A 22,128-nucleotide genomic window follows, 5' to 3' on the forward strand; every position below is an offset into this window, starting at 1 on the left:
AGGTTTGTGCGTCATCCTTCGTGGCCCCCGGTCTTGACGTCCCAAGCGCGCGTTATCAACTTTATATCCTTGTTGGGCGGTCGATGCTACTTGTTTTAGGACAGAGCGCCCTGCTCTTTGTCCTTGGAGTGGCCGGGAGAACTGATTGCGAGAGTTGGTGCGTCAGTCTTGCTCGTGATGCACACGTAAGGCTTCTGTGATAAGATGGCATTGTGTATCTATTCTGCTTCTTTTCATTAAACTATGGTGTAAGTTCTATTTATTTTATACTAGGTGTGTTAGAGTAGTACAAACAGTCCTACAGTACATGTGAGAAATAATACTATTCCCTGATTGATTGTATTACGTGTGTTAGAGTAATGCAAACAGTTAGACGGTGCCTACGAGAAACGGTAATATCTTTCTCATTCCCCCTCATGAGCCCCGACAGGGCTGATAAGGTGATTCACTTTACTGTGTCAAAGGGCATGAAGTGAAGTCTGCCTAAACTATAGTTAGATACCTTACTATAATGAATGTGTTACACTAATGCAAATAATTATATGGTGTGTGCGACAACAGTACCTATTCCCTTCAGGCCCTCTAATGGTCCCCTGGAAGTCTGTTGACAGCCCTGCATATTCTACTTTGATTCTAAACATAGCTTGTGAATGCTGTCTTCAGTTTGATAATTTTCCATTTTTTCTTGTTACTTAATTCAAAAGGACCTAAAGACAAAAAAAGCACGCCGAAATATGATCACATTTGTTTTTTATTGGCAATATATGTTAAACACAAAGATGTTTTGTTGCTGTTGACAACTGTCAAGAGTCCCTAAACTTCTTAATCAAAATACTACATTCACCTCATCCTCAGAGGTCGCGCACAAAATCTAAAATTTAAAAGTTACATTCATATTTTTTTTGTGTGTGTTTTTTCTTTTTTGCTAAAAGAAATCTTGAGGCTTTATCCTGCTTGGGCATCAGCTTGGAAAGGCACACTCACTAAAGACACTGTTAAGTGTGCCAAAACATGACACCTATAGATACACAAAGTGTCAACACTGGATCTGAAGACAGATAACACTCTTCCTCTTTTCAGCTGAATGGCAATGTAAACCAGAAAATAACTGATTTAATGGCATGCCGCTGTAAATATATGTCACAATAAAAACACAAAGTTTTACAATAAAATCTCTTTCATCAAATGATCCGAAACTAAAAGCAGGGAACATCAGACAATAACATTATTTTGGTCAATATATAAGTGTTTAATTTGTATTGTTAGCAAAAATATACAAACCAAAATAAAACACCCTTTTTAATGTCCCATATACTTCATAAATATTAAACTAGTATGAATTTAAACAAGCGTAGAGCCATCTAGTGTTTGAAGACAGCACATAAACACGTGACCCCTTTCTGAATTGTCACAGTGAGCTATTTTCCTTCTATGTCAACAATTAAATTTTGGAACAGCAGATGTCTCTTGCATTGATTAACATACAACGATGGTGCAAACATAGACTTTACCATCAGTTGACAAGACAGCTCCCACAAACATTGCTCCACGCCTCCCCGTTGGGGGACGACCCAGGCAGAGCATTTGGCTTTCACTGTGATAAACTCAAACACATGCTGCGTTCAAATGCCAGATTTAGGTGGAAAATGTTCATATCTAAAGAAATTAAGGGATGTACGCATTTATTTACAAGAATTTTCAGCTTAAAAAGCTCTTTGTCTTGTGATGGCCTCCACGTTGGATTTACACAGTAGTGTAATTTTAGCTCGAAATATTTGTGTAAAATGAATGATAACTGCCCGTTTTTTTTTTTTTTTTTTTTTCCTGCTTTTAGCCAAGAATCTATACCGTTCCATGTTCACATCTATAGAAATTGCAGGATGTACGCATTTATTTAGAAGAATTTTCAACTTAAAAAGCTCTTTGTTTTGTGATGTATATTTTGTTTTGTATCCATACACAGTAGCCATAGACTTCAAAACTCTATTGACCTGACACTTTGTCATTCTTTGTGTCACGCCTTACCATAGGAGGCTCAGCTTCATTTAGTAATAGTCATTCGAAGCACACGCTCTTGTAAAAGCCAGATTTAAGCTTGGATTTTTGAAGAAGTACGAAAGCTGTGCCGCATACAAACGGGAATGATTGTCTCAGGAGTGATTTGTTCGAGGATTCAATTATTATATTTTTCGTACCATGCATGCATTTTTAAACTTGAGAAAAAAATCAATGGGAGAAATCAGCCGCTACTGCATTGGCATCATAGTTTGCAATATTTACATAAAATAGACGCTTATTCCCCTTTTTTTTTTTGTTTGTTTTTAACCAAGGATCGAGACTGACATCCATATCTATGAAGAATTCGGGGATTGAAGCATTTATTCAAAATAATTTTCACCAGAAAAGTTCTGTTTACGTCAAGCGGCCGCTAGCCTTATTCACTACAAATACATAACTAACTATGCAACTGTATAATGACAATAAAGGGCTATTCTATTCTATAATAAGTTGTGATTGCATACATAATTTATTGATAATCTATTCATAAATTATTTATAATTGATTATGCATGTTTTCCTCAAGATTTAAGTATCTGATGTGAAAATTTAGTGATTTATTAGCTGTTGAAAAAAATTTAAGTAGCTATTTTGGGCAAAAACTTGATATGATACTTGACATGATATGTTAAATATTGCTATTGATCCTGAAAATATAGGTGATTATCTCTGCATTTGGTGATTTTTGTGTATCTAGTGTAAAATGTGAGAATTTAAAAAGTTTTGTTATACTTATATAAAAAAATAATTGATCGGGATTTTATATGGGAACGACTTTGAATTTTTTGACGCCACTGCTCATGGAGACTCATATATGGCGAAGGTGCCTGTTTTGGTTTTAGGTCGGTAGCAGCTTTGGTTTTGAAAATATTTGAACTTGAAATTTTTGAAAATAGGCCCCCTACTGATCGGCCCTGCGCCCCGTGTCATGTCAACACATTATGAAGTCTATACAGTAGCGTAAGTATTCATTCAAATGATCAGGTCATTTTTGGCCAACTGCCCGTTTGTTGGCAAAAAGTAGTCATTTTCACATTTCTGTGTCCATTCAATTTTTTTTCCCGCTTTTCGCTTTTTACGTGTTTTATTTTATGTAACATGTAAAACATGTAACAAGACGTGCTAAGGCAATAGCGACATCAGAATTCAACCTAATTGTTGTGAATGTATATATATACTATATATGTAAAAAAAAAAAAAAAGCCAATTTTCCTTTTGTTGAGTAAAATTAAGATGATTCTACATGCTTTCCTAAATTTTCTGATGTGAAAATTGAGTGATTTATTAGCTGTTAAAAACACGCACAAATTTTTTTTTTTTTTTAATAAGTTGTTTTTTGGGGCAAAAACTTACATGTTATGTTAAATATTGCTATTGATCCTGAAAATATAGTTGATTATCCCCACATTTGGTGAGTTTTGTGCATGTAGCCTAAAATTTGAGAATTTTATAGCCAGTATAGCAAGTTTTTTTATACTAGTATAAAAAAAATAATAATTAATCGAGATTTTATTAGGGAACCACTTTAAAATGTTTTATGTCGCTGCTCATGGAGACTTAAATACCTACTGTAAGGGAGGTGCCTGTTTTGGTTTTAGGTCACTAACGGCTTTGGTTTTGAAAATATTGGAATTTTAAGTTTTTGAAAATAGGCCCCCTACGGATCGTCCACGAGCCCCTTGTCCCGTCAACTGATAGTGAAGTCTATGATACAAATACGATTAGAAAGTATTTTGGTGCTAAGTATCTGATGCGCTTATGACCTTCCAATTTGAATAACGGGTGACAATTCAGAAAGGGTTGCTCAAGCGGCAGAGGCTCCTTCCTTATAAGGCCTCAAACTCGTCAATCCTCTGCTTTGTGTTCCCTTGTCTGATCTGTCGCAGAGTTTTGTATTTGTCTCGGCCTTCCCGTACATTCGCCGAGTGCAGGATGTCATTCTGGGTGTTCTTGGACTCGTCGCGTAAGTGAGCCAGCTCGGCAGTTAGATCCTAAAGAGGAGAAGTGCTATAAGTTAGGCAAAGTTCACATCGAAGGTTGAAGTGACCCAATTCGAGACAGTTTTCTAAAGGTCTAAACAGGCCAAGTTGCATGGAAGCAGATATTATCAAGTCCCATCTAGGCCTCATGCATAAGTGGATTTAAATGCGTTCTTGGCTACATTTTTCAAAGTATGGCTGCAGTCAGACATGTCCAGCTGAACTGGGTGTGCAAATTTTCTGACCTACTTTTTATATTAACTGACTGCATCAAAATGGTGTGACTCAAAGAGAGTAGCTTGGACTTGCAAATGGTGTCAATTTTTGTATTTAAACGAGAGAGCAACCGATATACCGGGCCGATATATGGACTTTTTTCAATGATCGGCCATCAACCAGTTAAAGACAACAACAACAAAAAAGCCAATAAAAAGTCATTTTGATCAGGCAACTGTGGTCGCAGCTGACTTACGGTAGGACCCCAGAAGGACCCTTCAACAGCTTGAAGGCAGGCTGCTGCAGCACGCTTCAGGTTTGTCTGTTTTGTAATTATTTTAAAAATATATATATATATCTTGCATGAGAGAATATGCATTGTTTACTGAGTTATCCTTACACTCTGAATGTAACTCGTAGCATTGGCGTAGCATTCGCGTTAGCTTCAGCTTAAGCATTGGTGACCGTCCCCCTTAACTCACTCTCACTTTTTTATAACTCGTCGTGATGTCTTGGTGGTTTTAAATATGTGTAAATAATGTTCTGTTCTCACTGCGTGTGTATAATCATAATAAGAAGTGCTGCATCCGTTGGTTTGGTAGCACTAGACCGAATTAATCCTTTAAGTCTCAGGTCATCATTGTAAATTGTAATAAAAAAAATTTTTTTTAAAGCCTTTCATAAACTGCGTGCTTGAGAAAAAATGGTATATCGGCCTGTGGCTTTGGATATTGGCAATCGGCTGGAAATTTTTTAAGGTATCGGCATTTGAAAATCCGATATTGGTCAACCTCAAGCTTGAACATTATATTCTTCATTATCATAGTTCTAGGAAATTTGTGATTTGCATATACTGTCTTTGATCAACTATATTTCACATTTCGTAACTTAGGCTAGCGCTCGTCTTTTCCTTTAAATATGTTACGATGTTTGCTTAGCATTGTTCTATTACTAACCTTGTGACATTTTGCTACATCTGCACATTTGAGTCACTTTACTAAACGCATTGTTGTGAGATGTCTTATTATTGCTCCTCTAAACACGCGGAAAAATGGATCTGTGCACTAAGACGTGTGGTCTGAACATATCTGTAGTTTCAGAGCTCTTTTACGGTTGGTTTGGTCATCCTCCAGATAGGTATAATACAGAACTTAAAATTTGTGGGGTACTTTTCACTTATCAGGTTATAAATAAACATAAAAACAATTTACCTGGTTGATTTTTTTTTTTGTGACAAATATAACGATAGTACTAAACTAGCCCTCTATCAATTTTTGATATCAACTGTAGCCCTGGGGCAGTAAAGTTCGCTATGGGCAGTGTTGTTAATAACGGCGTTAGAGTATAACGCCATTATTTTTTTGGTAGTGAGTAATCTAATTAATTACTTTTCTCATCTTTGCAACGCCCTTACCGTTACTGAGGAAGTAAAGGCGTGCGTTACTATATTGGTTGAATGACGCGAGAAATGTCTGAGAGACACGAAGAGAGCAGAGTGGTTGTGACGAGCTGGGATGGGACCTGTGACGCCGTTGCAAATCCAATATTACCGGACTGCAGCAGACAGCCTAAAAACTATGCCCACATGATGCAACGGTAGATATCACATGTATATAGAACTAGATGGGAAATGACAGACTTGGTGGTGTTAGCACATGTATAGAGAACTAGATGCGAAATGATAGACTCGCCGGCGTTAGTAAAGAGCCGCCATCTTAAAGCAGTAGACTTCTCAGGAAGGCTCTGTTGTAGCGAACCTTCCTAACGAACATAAGTAATTTTTATTTAAAACACTCCTAAATCGGCAAAATCTTGACTTGAATCTATCTTTAAATGATAAAACAGTTTTAAAACTTTGACATGTCGACAGTAGACTGAAGGGAACTAATGCAAAAACGGAAGCAATTTTCACAACTTTAACGGTTAATTCACAACATTAAATGACTTCCAAACATAGCAAATGTTACTGTCTAATTATCGCAATATCCATGATACCCCTGTGTTGTTATGTTTAGGGTAAAGAATTGGGCTAGGGCCTATTGTCACAAAAACCCTTTGAACTTCAGATAGTGTGACCTATGTTTTTCTTTGGAATGAAGAAAAAAACAGTTCAATTCAATCAGTTAATATAAACATATGTGATGTGAGAGACGTTATAGAATGGATCATGTACAGTAGGGCAAATAAGCATTTAGTCAACCACCAATTGTGCAAGTTCTCCTACTTGAAAAGATTAGAGAGGCCTGTATTTGTCAACATGGGTAAACCTCAACCATGAGAGACAGAATGTGGTGAAAAAAACAGAAAATCACATTGTTTCATTTTTAAAGAATTTAGTTCCAAATTAGAGTGGAAACAAGTATTTGGTCACCTACAAACAAGCAAGATTTCTGGCTGTCATAGAGGTCTAACTTCTTCTAACTTCTAATGAGGCTCCACTCGTTACCTGTATTAATGGTACCTGTTTTAACTCATCGGTTTAAAAGACACCTGTCCACAATCTCAGTCAGTCACACTCCAAACTCCACAATGGCCAAGACCAAAGAGCTGTCGAAGGACACCAGAGACAAAATTGTAGACCTGCACCAGGCTGGGAAGACTGAATCTGCAATAGGTAAAACGCTTGGTGTAAAGAAATCAACTGTGGGAGCAATTATTAGAAAATGGAAGACATACAAGACCACTGATAATCTCCCTCGAACTGGGGCTTCATGCAAGATCTCAGCCCGTGGCGTCAAAATGACAACAAGAACCGTGAGCAAAAATCCCAGAACCACACAGGGGGACCTAGTGAATGACCTACAGAGAGCTGGGACCACAGTAACAAAGGCTACTATCAGTAACACAATGCACCGCCATGGACTCAAATCCTGCACTGCCAGACTTGTCCCCCTGCTGAAGAAAGTACACGTCCAGGCCTGTCTGCGGTTCACTAGAGAGCATTTGGACGATCCAGAAGAGGACTGGGAGAATGTGTTATGGTCAGATGAAACCAAAATAGAACTTTTTGGTAGAAACACAGGTTCTCGTGTTTGGAGACGAAAGAATACTGAATTGCATCCGAAGAACACCATACCCACTGTGAAGCATGGGGGTGGAAACATCATGCTTTGGGGCTGTTTTTCTGCAAAGGGACCAGGACGACTGTTCTGTGTAAAGGAAAGAATGAATGGGGCCATGTATCGAGAAATTTTGAGTGAAAATCTCCTTCCATCAGTAAGGGCATTGAATATGAGACGTGGCTGGGTCTTTCAGCATGACAATGATCCCAAACACACAGCCAGGGCAACAAATGGCTTCGTAAGAAGCATTTCAAGGTCCTGGAGTGGCCTAGCCAGTCTCCAGATCTCAACCCCATAGAAAATATGTGGAGGGAGTTGAAAGTCCGTGTTGTCCAATGACAGCCCTAAAACATCACTGCTCTAGAGGAGATCTCCATGGAGGAATGGGCCAAAATACCAGCAACAGTGTGTGAAAAGCTTGTGAAGAGTTACAGAAAACGTTTGGCCTCTTATTGCCAACAAAGGGTACATAACAAAGTATTTAGATGAACTTTTGGTATTGACCAAATACTTATTTTCCACCATGATTTGCAAATAAATTCTTTAAAAATCAAACAATGTGCTTTTCTAGGATTTTTTTCTACATTCTGTCTCTCATGGTTGAGGTTTACCCACGTTGACAATTATAGGCCTCTCTAATATTTTCAAGTTGGAGAACTTGCACAATTAGTGTTTGACTAAATACTTATTTGCCCCACTGTAATACATGAAAATAACACCGGTTACTTTGCCAAGTAACGAATTACTCTTACATTAAGGTAACTGAGTTACTAACACAATTACTTTTTGGGAGAAGTCATTTGTAACTGTAATTAATTACTTTTTAAAAAATAAAATTAACAACACTGTACGGTACCTTGAGCTGCCTCTGTACACGTTCGTTCTTCTCGGCCTCTGTCTGGCGATCCTCCTCTGCAGGGATGCCGTTGTGCTGGTAGACGGAATGCAGTTCAGCGCTGTGTTGGCTGTTGCTCTCGTCGTTGTCACTGTTGTCTTCGTGGTTATCGTACATGACGAAAGCGGGAGGCGGTGGAAGCGGCATCTCTGTTGGCATCTCCCTCGACATTGGCGGCGACGGTATCCACGTCGGAACCGATGTCGGCTTTGGGTGCACAGGTGGTCCCGCCATCATCACCATGTGCAGCTCCTGCTTGGTCTTGATCAGATCGTCCTGGGCCTCCCTAGCCTAGTAAGAAACAAATGTTGCAAACACAGTGCATCTTAGAAATCCATTGATTCTCGTGCATTTTTTTAAATACTTCCTGTCAAGTCCAAGTTCTCACCCTGAGCTGCCATGTGTCTGCTTCGTTCTCCTTGGATCTCCTGGCCTCCTCCAGCTGACTGATCCTAGATGTGTGCTCCTTCAGCTCTAAAGCCTGACACAAAAAATGAACAATTAGATTTTAAGAACAGTCTTTTAAAAGTTGATTTGAAATTTACTTGTCACGGTATTTACTAAATTACTAGAAATAAAATGTGAAATTATATTATCATATCTAGCATTGGTTTCTATGTGTAGTATGTGAGGGAGCAAAGAGTGGCAATCTTAAAAAAATACGATGTAACTTGCAGTGTTGTCACGGATTACTTAAAAAAGTAATTTAATTACTGATTTCTGATTACACCTCAAAAACGTAATGTAGTTACTTTACTGATTACTTTATTATCAAAGTAACTAAGTTACTTTAAAAGTAACTTATCAGTTACTTTTCACCAATTTTTCTCCTTTTGCTGCCTCAAAATAAAAATAACAGAAAAATGTCACCGCGTGTAATTGAGTTTTTCACATAAGGCTTAATCTTTGAGTTAGCGGGGGTTTAATTAGTTGATGGAGTTGATTTCAACCACCATTGACTCGTCCTAGCTCAGCCATTCCAGAGCCCCAATACTAACAAATAACTACCAAACTGCACGAAATTTGTTGAAATCAACTGCAACGACTAATCAAACCCCCGCTAACTCCAAGATTAAGCCTAACGTAAAAAATTCTGAACTTCCCCTTTGAAATAAAGACCTAGCCGTTAAAATGCTGTCTATAAAAGTTGTAAAGCAATAAAACATACAACAACAAAAAATGAAATGAACAAAAATACTTCAACAGAAAGTTTTCATAATGGGTCAAAATCATTTTTCGAACAGATCATGTGACTAGCACCTTGGAGACTATGCTTTGCTTTGCTTAGCCAAAACTACACCAGAGGAGGCAAGATGGATGTTTAGAATTTCTTTAAACCTAAGCTTTCAAACGCTACCAATGACAACTTGAACAGTTGAATTAACTACAACAGTGTCAAGATGTGTATATCCTGTATATATACAGTATTGGCCAAAAGTTTGGAGACACCTCAAAGGTGGATACTTTGAAGAATGTAGAATACAAAACCTGTTTTCAGTTATTTCACTATTTTTTGCCATTCCACATGTTCGTTCATAGTTTTTATGTCTTCGTAAGTGAAAATATATAAAACGCAAAAATGATGGTGTCCAAACTTTTGACTTTTGTTTCAGAGTCTTCAACGTGCTTTTCCCCCAGTCCCACAAATGTAAAACTCTATGATTACAAACTCCAACTATAAAATGTACATAACTACACATATTATAAAGGCTGGTTACAAACTGTAGAAGTGCTGGCTGTTTCGTCACCTGTCGGCTTTGTTTCGAGTTTTTTCACGTTGTGCTGTAATTCCAAGTGCTTCCTTGTTGAATTGGATGTAGAGTTTTTAGCGGTCGACAGTCTTTCTGAGCCAGCGCAGAGTTTGCAACGCACGGAGATATTTTTGTCATCTTTACTGGACGGATATGTGAAGTAATGGCTATATCTCCAGTGAGCAAATGCAGCCGTTTGTTGTATCTCACCGGCTCCTTTACTGTTAGCATCCTGATAGGTAGCCAGGCTATGTTGTTGACCGCTGTGGCAGACGGCGCGCACATAGCATGGTAATACACGTGACCCGTTTTTTTTCCAATGAGAAAACGTGAGATGTGATGTCACTCCAAAACTCAAGAGCAGTATTTTCTATTCAAATGCTCTTCGTACATGACTACAGTATTCTTCATTCTACATACAATATGAGGCAACAACAAAATAGTAACACACAGGCACTGAGTAAACTAACTTTAATCCAGATTACTGGCTTGGAAAACTGAACGCGTTAGATTGCTCGTTACTGAAAGAAAGCAATCAGATTACAGACAACACTGGTAACTTGATTATGGGAAATTTGGTGGTGTCTCTTGTAAACAACAAAATAATAATAAGAAAAGCTTAAATGGAAGACTGACCAGCTGCTCATGACTCATCAATTGGGTCTCTGCTTGACGAGCCAATGCTTCTTTAGCCAACAGTGCAGCCTGACGCTCTGACTCCAGACGGGCGGCCTCCTTTTCTGCTTTAAGACGCTCCTGCTCCAAAATCATGGCCCTCTGCATCTGCTCCTGTAAATCTAAAATATATGCAATTTTAAAATATACATTGAGAAGTAATAGGAGAATCAACAGCGTTATTACGACAAACGATGCATCTTCTGATTCTAATTGACTGTGGCATGAATTCCTGAATGATGACATAACATTTTAAATTGTACTCTACGTTATTAATATTTTTATATTAATATTTTCCTCATCTATCAGGGTTAGGGTTAGGTGAGTGATCTGGGACTTCCCTCGGGGACCTAAGTCCCCTCGAGGAGTACGTGTACGGTCCGTCTTCATGGTGCCATACTGCCCGTTCAAGACTCGACATCCACTGTTATAGTAGATCGGAGTCCAGTCCATGTCAGTCCTCATAGTTATGTTTTTTTTCCTTTGTGAAGCCGCCTTTGCTATATAATTAATAACGTAATTGTCTTGTATGTGTTTTTGTAGGTGTTGTTTGTATGTTTGTTGTTTTTTTATGTGGGCATGTGTGTGCCTTGTCTTTGTTTTGAAAAAATATAGAAAATACAAAAAAATTAAAAAATCCCAAATCCCCCAAATCTGTAAAAGTCTGCAACCCCTTGTCGACGTTTCGGTCTTGTGTGACCTTCTTCAGGACAAAGCACTGAACTTGATCCCCCAAAAAATCTTAATCCCCTTGGCATTCTCTTTTTGGTGTTCAATGTTCAACTGATAATTTCTTGTATTTGTAAGTGTTCCTTTTTTCTGTGTGTCTAATTGTTTTTGTATCGTTCAATTTGAAGTCATATGTATTGCATTTTTATGTTATATGTTAAATTGTGTTTCTAAATGGTTTTATTATAATTTAAGGTATATATTATAGGGTTTGTAAGTATAAAATAGTATTGTATTAGGGTTATTATTTACTGGGGTTAGTATAGGTTAGGTTAGGTTAGGTTAGGTTAGGTTAGGTTAGGTTAGGTTAGGTTAGGTTAGGTTAGGTTAGGTTATTCCACAAAGGGCCGCACTGGGTGCAGGATTTTGTTCCAACAAAACAAGACGACACCTTTGCACCAATCCGCTACAAGTGTAATAGGTTGATTGCACTCAGACGCTGCTTGTTTAAGCATAAACCTCATTGGTTAAACTGTCTGAGCTCGAACGGTATGGACAAAAACCAGGACCCACAGCGGACCTTGAGGACCGATTTGTCGACTGTGACTTTAAAGGCTGAAAGTTTGTTCCAAAAAAATGAGTATATTCCATTATGGTTGTTTATATTTTATTGTGTATTCATTAAATAAGCTGGATAGAAGACGGTATAAGGGGACAAAGAGAAAGAATGAAAAGACAGAAATAATGATAAACAAACATGACAAAATATACAGTAGCCTATATGTTGGCTAGCCGTAAGTAGCATTACAAGTTCTTTACTGAATGGACATCATGTGGGGAAGGGATACCCCTAGTCACCAAAATGATAGAAGGAGGGGAAGTAGGTCAGATTAGGTTGTGACAGGGCAGAGTAAGTGTGCAAGCAGTGTTAGTGATATGAAGTTAGGAACAAAGTATTAAGACTGAAGAGAATAGTATACTTTCCCATATTTACAGTTTGACGGTTTGTATTACTTTAACATGCCCAATATAAAATAAATAGCATTTAAATCATAGTTTAAGAAAATAAGTAGGACATATTTTAAGTATGAATAGTTGGACTTGGATAGATTAGAATTTGCAGCGCCAAGAAAATGGGCAGATAAGGGCCATAACAACTACAGGATGCCTGCTGACTACAGAAGCCCAACGCGCGCGTGATGCAGCTGACTGAGCAAGACAAACAGGTGATGGCCAAGCAGCCTACTAGCCCATGTCTGGACCACCAAATCCCACCATCAGCTCTTCTGGTAACCAACCTTGGACAGTCCAGAACAATGAAGATATCTTCTCCTCCCACAAGGAACATCTGATAACAGAGGAACCCGCGACTGAGAAGTTGACACTCAGCACTCACGTGGCGCTGAGGCTAGCAAAATCCTCAACTCTTGTTGCCCTGACAAGAGTTATGCCCAAACTCTCCTGCCCAATCCACAACAGACAATAACCCTAAACAACACCCAAACACACCCTTCTTCTGTCTATGGCATTTTAAATTTGTAGTCTGTGTTATTTTATTGTATGTGTATGAGTTGTTGTGTTATCTGCTATCTGTATGCTTACCTGCTGTAAGACAAGTTTCCCCTTCTTAGGGGACAATAAACTTAAACTGAACTGAACTGAACTTCTTCCGGACCACAACCCACCCCCCAAGAGCCTTTAAAAGACTGAATAATTAACTAATTGCTCACATTTATCTCGGGAATCTTTTGATTGGTGACCCTGGACCAGCTTTCCTCTTCGTCTGGGTCTGTTTGCTGTTTTCGCGTTGCTGTCTGATTGTTCTCGACTCTGAATAAATTGTCAACTTGTGTTTCGAAACTTTTTTTCCAGCTTTTAAAATGGAGTCAGTATAAGGGGTTAAAGGTGAACACACAGAGTTTGACCTTTTGGCCAATCACCTGTGAGAACTAATGAGTTGACATTCTACTTTTTATTGTGTAATCCTGGCACCAAAAGTTATATACTAGTATGTGTCGAGTGATCCCTTGTCACGAGTGGGGGGAAAAGCATTATCATCTTTATAAGTTGCCACCTAAAATATTTATTTTGAATATATATGGTAACAAGTACACAACTGTCAAAGGAAACAATTAACATAATTTTGATTTCTCTATATTCTTGTTTAAAGCACCGAAACACCTCAACACGTTCATCCAACCACTTTTTTTCCATCGCACCTTGTTCTGCCTTCTTGGTCTTCTCCTGGAACTGCTGGAGCCTCGACATTATTTCTTTCTTATCCAGCTCCATCTGCTCCTTCTCCCTCTCAATGGTCTCCCTCTTCTCCTTCTCCTTCTCCAGCTTGGCCCTGAGGATAAGCATTAGCCATCAAAGATACATGAGAGGTTTCATGTCATGTTTAGCAACAGCAGATGAACACTTGCATAGGCGTGCATTAATGGACACGACACCTAGTCGCCTACAACGCAATCACTGTTGATCCCAGATGGCAGCACATTGTATACCAGCAAGCGTAGAAATATGTCCGTCCATTTACTTTAGGTCCATCCATTTTCTTTTGCGTTTGCTGGTGATCGGTAGCAGAGACTATTGCTCTAAGACTGCAAGGGAAGTTCAGCTTCGACCAAAACGTCAAAAAAATAAGTGATCAATTGTCAATTGTTGTGTATACATGTCATTGACTAAATACATGCTACAACATGCTCAACTTTTGTTCAGAATTAGCTTCTTCTCACCGGTTACGATACGGCTTGCTTTTCGTTCATTCACGCAGCTTCACAGTCCTTTAAACAGTGCGGAAGCTGCGCGTATCCAGAGTTGAGAGTACATTGTTCCACTACAGCGAAACGAGATAAGTCATTGGTTGAAGGCTGGGTTTAACCCCCCCCATTGGACGCTCTGTGTCTAAAGGGTCTATAAGCAGTGGGCGGGGCTCAGCTGGCCCGGATGCTCTGGTTCTCTGCAGGATGATTGGAAGATCTGTCTGATCCTGAATCCCTTTTTTAATGACGGTCGAAATAAGCGAATCAGTGATCTTGTCGTATTAACAGCCGTGGGAGGCTTAGATAAAAATGACTAGCGAAAAATCGAGCATATTTCTGGTGGGGTTTTTTTCTACTGTAGCTGCTTGTGTTTGGAGACTTGATTTCTGGCACTCTTGTTTCTTTCCCAACCGAGGTGGTCACACTTTTTTTCCCCTCAATGAAACACAAGCATACGCCACAGATCTGTGCCATATCCTGGATGACTGAACAAAACTCCTGGTATACTCTGGACTAGTTGCCAGCATATTACGGGGACAATTAAAAAAAAAAAAAAAAAAACCTTTAGCGTCTTTAGAGTCAAAGTCTACAGTTTTACAATCTACAATGAAGCTAACATGTATGTTTACGGAATATGGGAGGAAGCTTCAAACTCAGATATAGTCATGTTTAGTAAATCTTGCTGACAGCTTGTGTAGAACAAAAGACAATATTAAAAGACTGGGTTAAAGCCACCTTGGTAGCTACTATGCATGTTATATTAGCGTGTTTAAACAGCTGTAATGAAGAGACGACAGCTGAACGACATGAATGGTGAATGACAGCTATATCTAGGAATACTGTGTTGATTGTACAATGTATGTTGTTTTGGTCTTTTGTACATGATGAAGTGTGCTGAGTTTGACAATAACATTGGGATCAGCCTGTGGTAAACCAGCTTAGCGGTCTAATGGCATTAATCTGCTACATGGAAAGAATGCTTGAGAATTGCTGCTATATAATACATGCAAAAATCTCCCCTGTTGTAAGTCTGGGGTTGATAATGGAGATTAATAAGCATTCTAATAATTTACGATTGACCGGTTTCTTGAACAAATTGAATATACAGTACTAAAGTCCATTGACTGGATAAATGGATGTTTCTACCAATCCAGGGTATTTTGCTATGGATGTTTGCTTAAAGGAAACCTCTAACTTAAAGACTTGTAGGCTCTAATAAGCCACAATTGTTTTCATTTACCAAAATATGTTATTAGAAACACATGTACATGTTTGACCTGCGGAGCGCGCCATGTTTTACGTGCGCAATGCAGGCTTTGGGTGATGACGCAGTTGGGTTGGAATGGGAGAATAGCTGTGCTAGCTAGCAAGCGACGCTAGTATGACAACTGGCATGATTTTGTCACATTCTGCTGCAGTCAGATTGTTTTGTTACAGAGCTGTGGGATGAGTTCCCAACGTTGTACCTGCATCTAATTACAGCTCCTCAGCAGTGTCTTTAAACCGATCCTACGTGGTGTGCCAAGATATTGACTTGGTGCCATTTGACAGTTTGTATATCTCCTTTTTGCTAGTTTCATCATTGCCTTGCTTTTTTTCGTTTGTCTGCCTCTCACCGCGGTTTTCCCTCGGGTATATATAGTAAAAATGTGTGGGTGTGTAGTATAAATAAATGGATGTATAGTATTAATTTTAGAGTATACGCCTATATGTATATAGGCAATAATACTTTATAATATAAAGTAACTAACATTAGTGCAGTCATGGATTATAGTAAGCAGGCCAGTGCTGTGTTTCCGTATATTAATATATATATATATACACACACACACATATATATATACACACACACATATATATATATACACACACACATATATATATATATATATATATATATATATATATATATATATATATATATATATATATATATATGTATTTATATATACATATATATATACATATTAGGGCAGTCAAAATTATCGCGTTAACGGGCGGTAATTAATTTTTTTAATTAATCACGTTCAAATATTTGACGCAATTAACGCACATGCTCCGCTCAAACAGATTACAATGACAGCGGTATATTGTCTGCTTGTTACTTGTTTTTTGGTGTTTGATGCCCTCTGCTGGCGCTTGGGTCCAAATGATTTTATGGGTTTGGGGAGTGAGCATGGTGTAATTATTGACATCAACAATGGCGAGCTGCTAGTTTATTTTTTGATTGAAAATTTTACAAATGTTAATAAAATGAAAATATTAAGAGGGGTTTTAATATAGAAATTTTATTTTATTGAAATATAAAATTTCTATAACTTGTACTAACATTTATCTTTTAAGAACTACAAGTCTTTCTATCCATGGATCGCTTTAAGAGAATGTTAATAATGTTAATGCCATCTCGTTGATTTATTGTTATAATAAACAAATACAGTACTTATGTACCGTATGTTGAATGTATATATCCGTCTTGTGTCTTATCTTTCGATTCCAACAATAATTTACAGAAAAATATGGCATATTTTATAGATGGTTTGAATTGCGATTAATTACGATTAATTAATTTTTAAGCTGTTTATATATATATATATATACACACATATATACATATATTATAGAGATGCACGATAATATCGGTCACCGATAATTATCGGCCGATAATGGCAATTATGACGTCACACAGATAATCCAGATAAAACTAAATTCAAACGATAATGCAATCCGATAATTATAGTATATACTTGATTTAGCCTCCAAATGTGCGCAATCAACAGTTTTGCCCAATTCTGCTAGTTTTAAGGAGGTGTTTTTGCAGTGTAGTAATGTGATATATGTTAGGAATGGCTTACTTTTAAAGGCATTTTGTGTGCAACTTGGGTGTTTACTCTCTAAGTAATTGTTGCCAAAAGCTTACCATTACACAATGTCATTGCCATTGTTTATATGTTGGAATTTACTACTTGTTCACATTTGATGTGGGAAAAAAATAGCACTAAATTAAATTTTTGCACAGTAACATTTGATCTTTGTATACTTTAAAATTTTACATACATATTTGAATAGAATTATCGGCGTGACATTATCGGTTATCGGGTGGAAGGGGCAGGAAATTATCGGTTATCGATATCGGTTGAAAAATGTATTATCGTGCATCACTAATATATTATATACATTTATATTATATATATATATATATATATATATTTTTTTTTTTCCCCAAGTGTGAGCTTCCATGATCCTAATAAAAACAATCTGCATGCCGTGCACAGAGATGTCCAGATCTACAGCTTTTGGGAGCAGCAGCAGAGTAGATTAAAAACCGTGAAGTACGTGGCGGAAAAAAATGATGCATGTTGATACGACGTACATAAAGGCAACTTCAATTTTTTAAAAAATCGTTAAAAAGTTGTGTGACTTACGATCACTTAGGTTGTTTGTTTGTTCTCGTCTTCCAAAATTACACCTGCCTGAAGGCGCTTCAAGTGTTCGTTCATAGCTGACGGCATATCGGCATATCCGCTCGGGTTCAAATTGGAAGGGCAGAACCGACAAAATGTTTGTGTAGCTAACGAGTGACACTGTGGAAGTACGGCAGCGCTACCCAGTGACGTCACCACCCAGACTGCATTGCGTCGTCAAAAACAATGGCGACATACTAGTGAAACTAATTTTTCAAATTATATTAAAACGAAAACATTAAGAGGGGTTTGAATATCAAATTATTATAACTCATGCTAACATTTATCTTTTAAGAACTACGAGTCTTTCTGTCCGTGGTTCCTTTTAAGAGAAATGATAAACTTACTTCTCCTTCTGTCTCTGTAACTTTTCCTCTCTGGCCTGCATCTTCATCTGCTGCACTTCGATGGAATCCGGCCTGCGTCGGTTCATGTAAAGCTCATGATTGCCCATGCACAGCTGGAGGATACGCTTATTTAAACGAAGTCTCGGGGAAAAGAAGACAAAGTCCTGAAACATACGTGATTGTAAACAAATACAAATGAGAAAATATTCAATAATCACGCATGTTCTTGCAAGGCTTTACCATGATTATGTAACAGAAGTAACGCATGATCACAGAAAATTTGGAGGTTACTTCAAAATTTTCAGCACAGCATGTTCGACACTCGTGTGGAATGTGTTGCAGCATGACTATTTGACCTTTTTGCTGCAGGGATTTCCACATGTGCAGCAGCCCTCAAATTACTGGATGATGAGCTGAATCTTTCGTAAAATTTCAAGCTAAGCAGGTTGATTCTTCACATGGTGTAAAAGTTGCTGGAGTCATTTCGAGGACAAAACATTTACTCACAGGTGATTTTTTGTCGATTGGCTTGATGGTGAACTTTTTGTCATTGAAGGAAATGTTTTTAATTTCACTCCAGGGGAAGCCGATTTTGGGGGAAAGTCTGATGGAACAAAACACATGTATAAATTATGATAGGAAGACACCGAGTACCAGCTTGGTTATATTAAAATAAGATTTGTGAATCATTCATTCATTCATCAAACAACCAAATATGAAGGCTCATTTCAAGGTGTGGTTCCTTCAAATGTTCTTTTGTCTCACTTGACAGCACATAGAGGGGGATCAACAAACATTGTGATGTAAAAAGACCGTCTTGTTCTTGTGGTGAAACTCACATCTGAAAGTACACTGCCTAAACTGGAATTTCACTCAATTACTGTCACTGACACACGCTTGCGGAATTGAGAGAGCAATGTGGATGTTATTACAGAGCACTATGGCAGATATATTTGCAGGTAATGTTTGCGATAGGCAATAAATTAACGTATTAACATGAAACAGCTATTGAATTATTAAGCTTAAGTGTAAAAGACACACAAAATAAGTGTAGCCTATTTACTAATAGCGTTCAGTTTCATGACAAACCCATGAATTTATGTAAACTCTAAAGTACTCATACGGTAAATCCAGTAATTGATTACACGTGTACAGAACGTAAAGAAACGCGTGGCAGAGAATTTAAGAGGAACAAAATACCATGACTTGACTCTGCTGTGCGGGCCAGCCTTCCTCATTGGTGAGGCGCTGTCATAGGTTAGCCTCACATTCTTATGTGCCGCGCAGCTTGAAAAACCAGTTAGCGACGCAACCATGGTGATGGCAGAGGTCACCGCAGAGGAGAGGCTTGTCTTGATCACAACGCGCACATAAAGTACATTCAAGGCTGTTTTTTCACTATTGCTCAGTGTTGTTATATAGATTGACTCATATTAAGTGAAGGAATTAAACCTGTTTAAATCGAATATATATGAATTGTATTATAAACGACAAACATCTAATTGAACAATGGGAGTGAAGTGTCCCTCCTTCTATATAAACAAACATGAGGACAGCTGACACACCACATAGCGCAAAGGCCCTATTTGCCCTAACTTAGTCACCACCACACTAATAATACAAAGCAAACTGCTGAAGTCCCTAAAAGTACTTATGTAAAATCCCTGATCAGCAAATTCAGCTTACTTGTCATCTAGTTCATAAACGTTAAGTCCCAAAGCATCCACTCCCAGCCACAGCAGTGTTCCCTTCTTATTCTTGATGTCAAAGTAGTTGACGCCATACATCTCCAAGTCCTGCGCGATTTTCAGGTACTCCATCATGGCATCCTCCCTGTAAAATCCCCCTCAAGCTCAGCACACATGTGGCACCGCATATTGCTCACAAATGAACTTGACAAGGACTCACTTGAGCATCCCGCGATGCTCCTCGTGCCACACCTGGATCCTCTCCTCCCACTCTTCTAGTGATAACTTGTGCTGATCTACAACTCTGTAAAATAATAACAATAATTAAATTTACGTGTAAAGAAAATCTACAATTGATTTATATTTTAATTTAATACATAGAACCTTTTCTGATTGCATATGTATTGGGAAAAGCCAAATGGACCTCTGCTGGGCATAAGGCAAAATGTTGTGATTCAAAGATAGGATTCATTTTGAGAATCTAAAAAAAGAAAAGGAGTACCGGTAGGTTTCAACACAACTTGTTGATCTTATCATTCTTAAGTCATTTCAACTCAAACGATATCCTCCCTTAATCTCGTCTCTGTTTGACCCATCCTGTTCTCGGTTGGTGAGGTGGAGCCTATCCCATCGGTTGAAAGACGGTACGCCCTTGACGGGTAGCAAATTAATTGCAGAGTACATGTAGATGAACAACAATTCACACTCGCGCCTGTCATTTTTGTTCTACATTCAGAACTAGGGATGTCCCAAGCGCATATTTTTACACCAGAGTCCGGGTAACCTGATTTTGAGAATCTGCCGATACAGAGTCCCAATTCGATACAGTCACAAAGAACAACTGAGAATACATACATGTCATAAAGAACAACTGAGAATGAAAACATGACAGTCATAATCCAACTGCTACCGTGGGCAAGACCAGAGAGCTTTCGAAAGAGACCAGAGAAAAAACTGTTGAGGTCCACAAAGCTGGAAAAGTCTATGGAACAATTGGAAAGCAGCTTGGTGGGAATTAATAACCAGTTGTAGCAATTGTTAGAAAATGGGAAAGGCTAAACATGACTGATAATCTACCTCGGACTGCAGCTCCATGTAAAATCTCTCTTCGTGGGGCATCACTCATGATGAGAATAGTGAGGGCTCAGCCTAGAACTACACGGCAGGAGCTGGTCAATGACCTGAAGAGAGCTGGATGCACAGTTTCAAAGGCTACTGTCAGTAGAACGCTACGGTGCAATGGTTTAAAATCATGCAAGTTGAAGCCAGTACATGTGAAGGCCTGTCTGAACTTTGTTAGGGACCATCTGAATGATGCAGAGGGGTCATGAGAGAAAGTCATGTGGTCAGGTGAGACCAAAGTAGAACTTTTTGTTGCAAACTTTACTCATTGTGTGTGGGGGAAAAAGAAGGATGAGTACAATCCCAAGAACACCATCCCCACTGTGAAGTATGAGGGTGGAAACCTTATGCTTTGGGGCTGCTTTTCGGCAAACGGGACAGGACGACTATACGCTATAAAGCAGGGGATGAATGGTGAAATGTATCGTCAGATTTTCAGCCACAACTTCCATTCCTCACTCAGAGACATGGAGATTAGTCGTGGCTGGATCTTCCAACATGACAATGATCCGAAGCACACAGCAAAGCGGCTGCGTAAAAAGCATATCAAGGTTCTGGAGTGGCCTAGTGGTCTCTCCAGACCTCAATTCAATAGAAAATCTTTCGATGGAGCTGAAAATTTGTGTTTCTCAATGACAGCCCAAAACCTGACTGATCAGTAAATTACACATAAAATATTGAAAAATCATACAATGTGAGTTCCGGATTTTTTTCTTATATTATGTCTATATAATGGGAAATGCATCTATCATTGAAATTTCAGACTTCAACTAACTTGGGTGCAAATATTTCTGCTCCTCACTGTATTTTTGTATATTTTGGCAATTCCATTGTATTTCTGGATTATTTTGTTACTTTTTAGCACGTAAAAAGTAAAAAAAATACATATATACATCAATTAGGCCTGAATGATATTGGAAAAAATTAACATTGCGATATACAGTATATTGCCAAGGCTCCAGACTTACTTTTTGCCTTGGTTGCACTGGTGCGCCTAACGTTTTTTGTTATGATGCACTAGCACAAAATGTAGGTGCACCCACATTTTTGATTGCATCACCTGTAAAGCCATAATTTTAATCACTCTCCATAAAAGTCATATAATTCATATTAATGTGTCCACTCAAATTCACACACGCTTAGATGCTCACGCTACCGAGAACAGCCTCTAGACAACGAAGATTGACTAAACGATGGTTAACACATTTGTGCCTTTGATCGTAGAGCTACAGAGCCTTCACTTGCCAGACCAAAGCTACAAACCTGTCAATCATTGTTAACTTATGGTAGCAAATTCCAGCTCAACTGCTGACCAAGAAAAACATCAGGAGGCAGAGTGAGGCTGTATAAGCATGAAGCAGAATTTTTTTTTTTTAATTAATAACCCGATCCTTTTCACCCGATTCCGATCATCTGAAAACTGGCGCCATCGGCCCGATTT

The 22,128-nt window shown here is 38.3% G+C and overlaps 1 protein-coding gene across 2 annotated transcripts in view; it reads right to left on the reverse strand.

The window, feature by feature from the left end:
* Positions 1 to 733: 733 nt before the first annotated feature.
* Positions 734 to 22,128, reverse strand: part of ezrb (ezrin b) — a 43,225-nt gene continuing 21,830 nt past the window's right edge. For both annotated transcript variants that reach the window (XM_057823226.1, XM_057823225.1), the window contains 9 exons: positions 19,786 to 19,869; positions 19,564 to 19,710; positions 18,385 to 18,481; positions 17,878 to 18,041; positions 13,524 to 13,654; positions 10,597 to 10,757; positions 8,598 to 8,690; positions 8,171 to 8,500; positions 734 to 4,048 (listed from right to left, as the gene is read on the reverse strand). In XM_057823226.1, coding sequence (XP_057679209.1) covers positions 3,884 to 4,048; positions 8,171 to 8,500; positions 8,598 to 8,690; positions 10,597 to 10,757; positions 13,524 to 13,654; positions 17,878 to 18,041; positions 18,385 to 18,481; positions 19,564 to 19,710; positions 19,786 to 19,869 — 1,372 coding nt within the window. In that variant the 3' untranslated portion in view covers positions 734 to 3,883. The remainder of the gene's footprint in view (positions 4,049 to 8,170; positions 8,501 to 8,597; positions 8,691 to 10,596; positions 10,758 to 13,523; positions 13,655 to 17,877; positions 18,042 to 18,384; positions 18,482 to 19,563; positions 19,711 to 19,785; positions 19,870 to 22,128) is intronic.

Source organism: Corythoichthys intestinalis, chromosome 19, assembly GCF_030265065.1.
Source record: "Corythoichthys intestinalis isolate RoL2023-P3 chromosome 19, ASM3026506v1, whole genome shotgun sequence".
NCBI lineage: Eukaryota > Metazoa > Chordata > Actinopteri > Syngnathiformes > Syngnathidae > Corythoichthys > Corythoichthys intestinalis.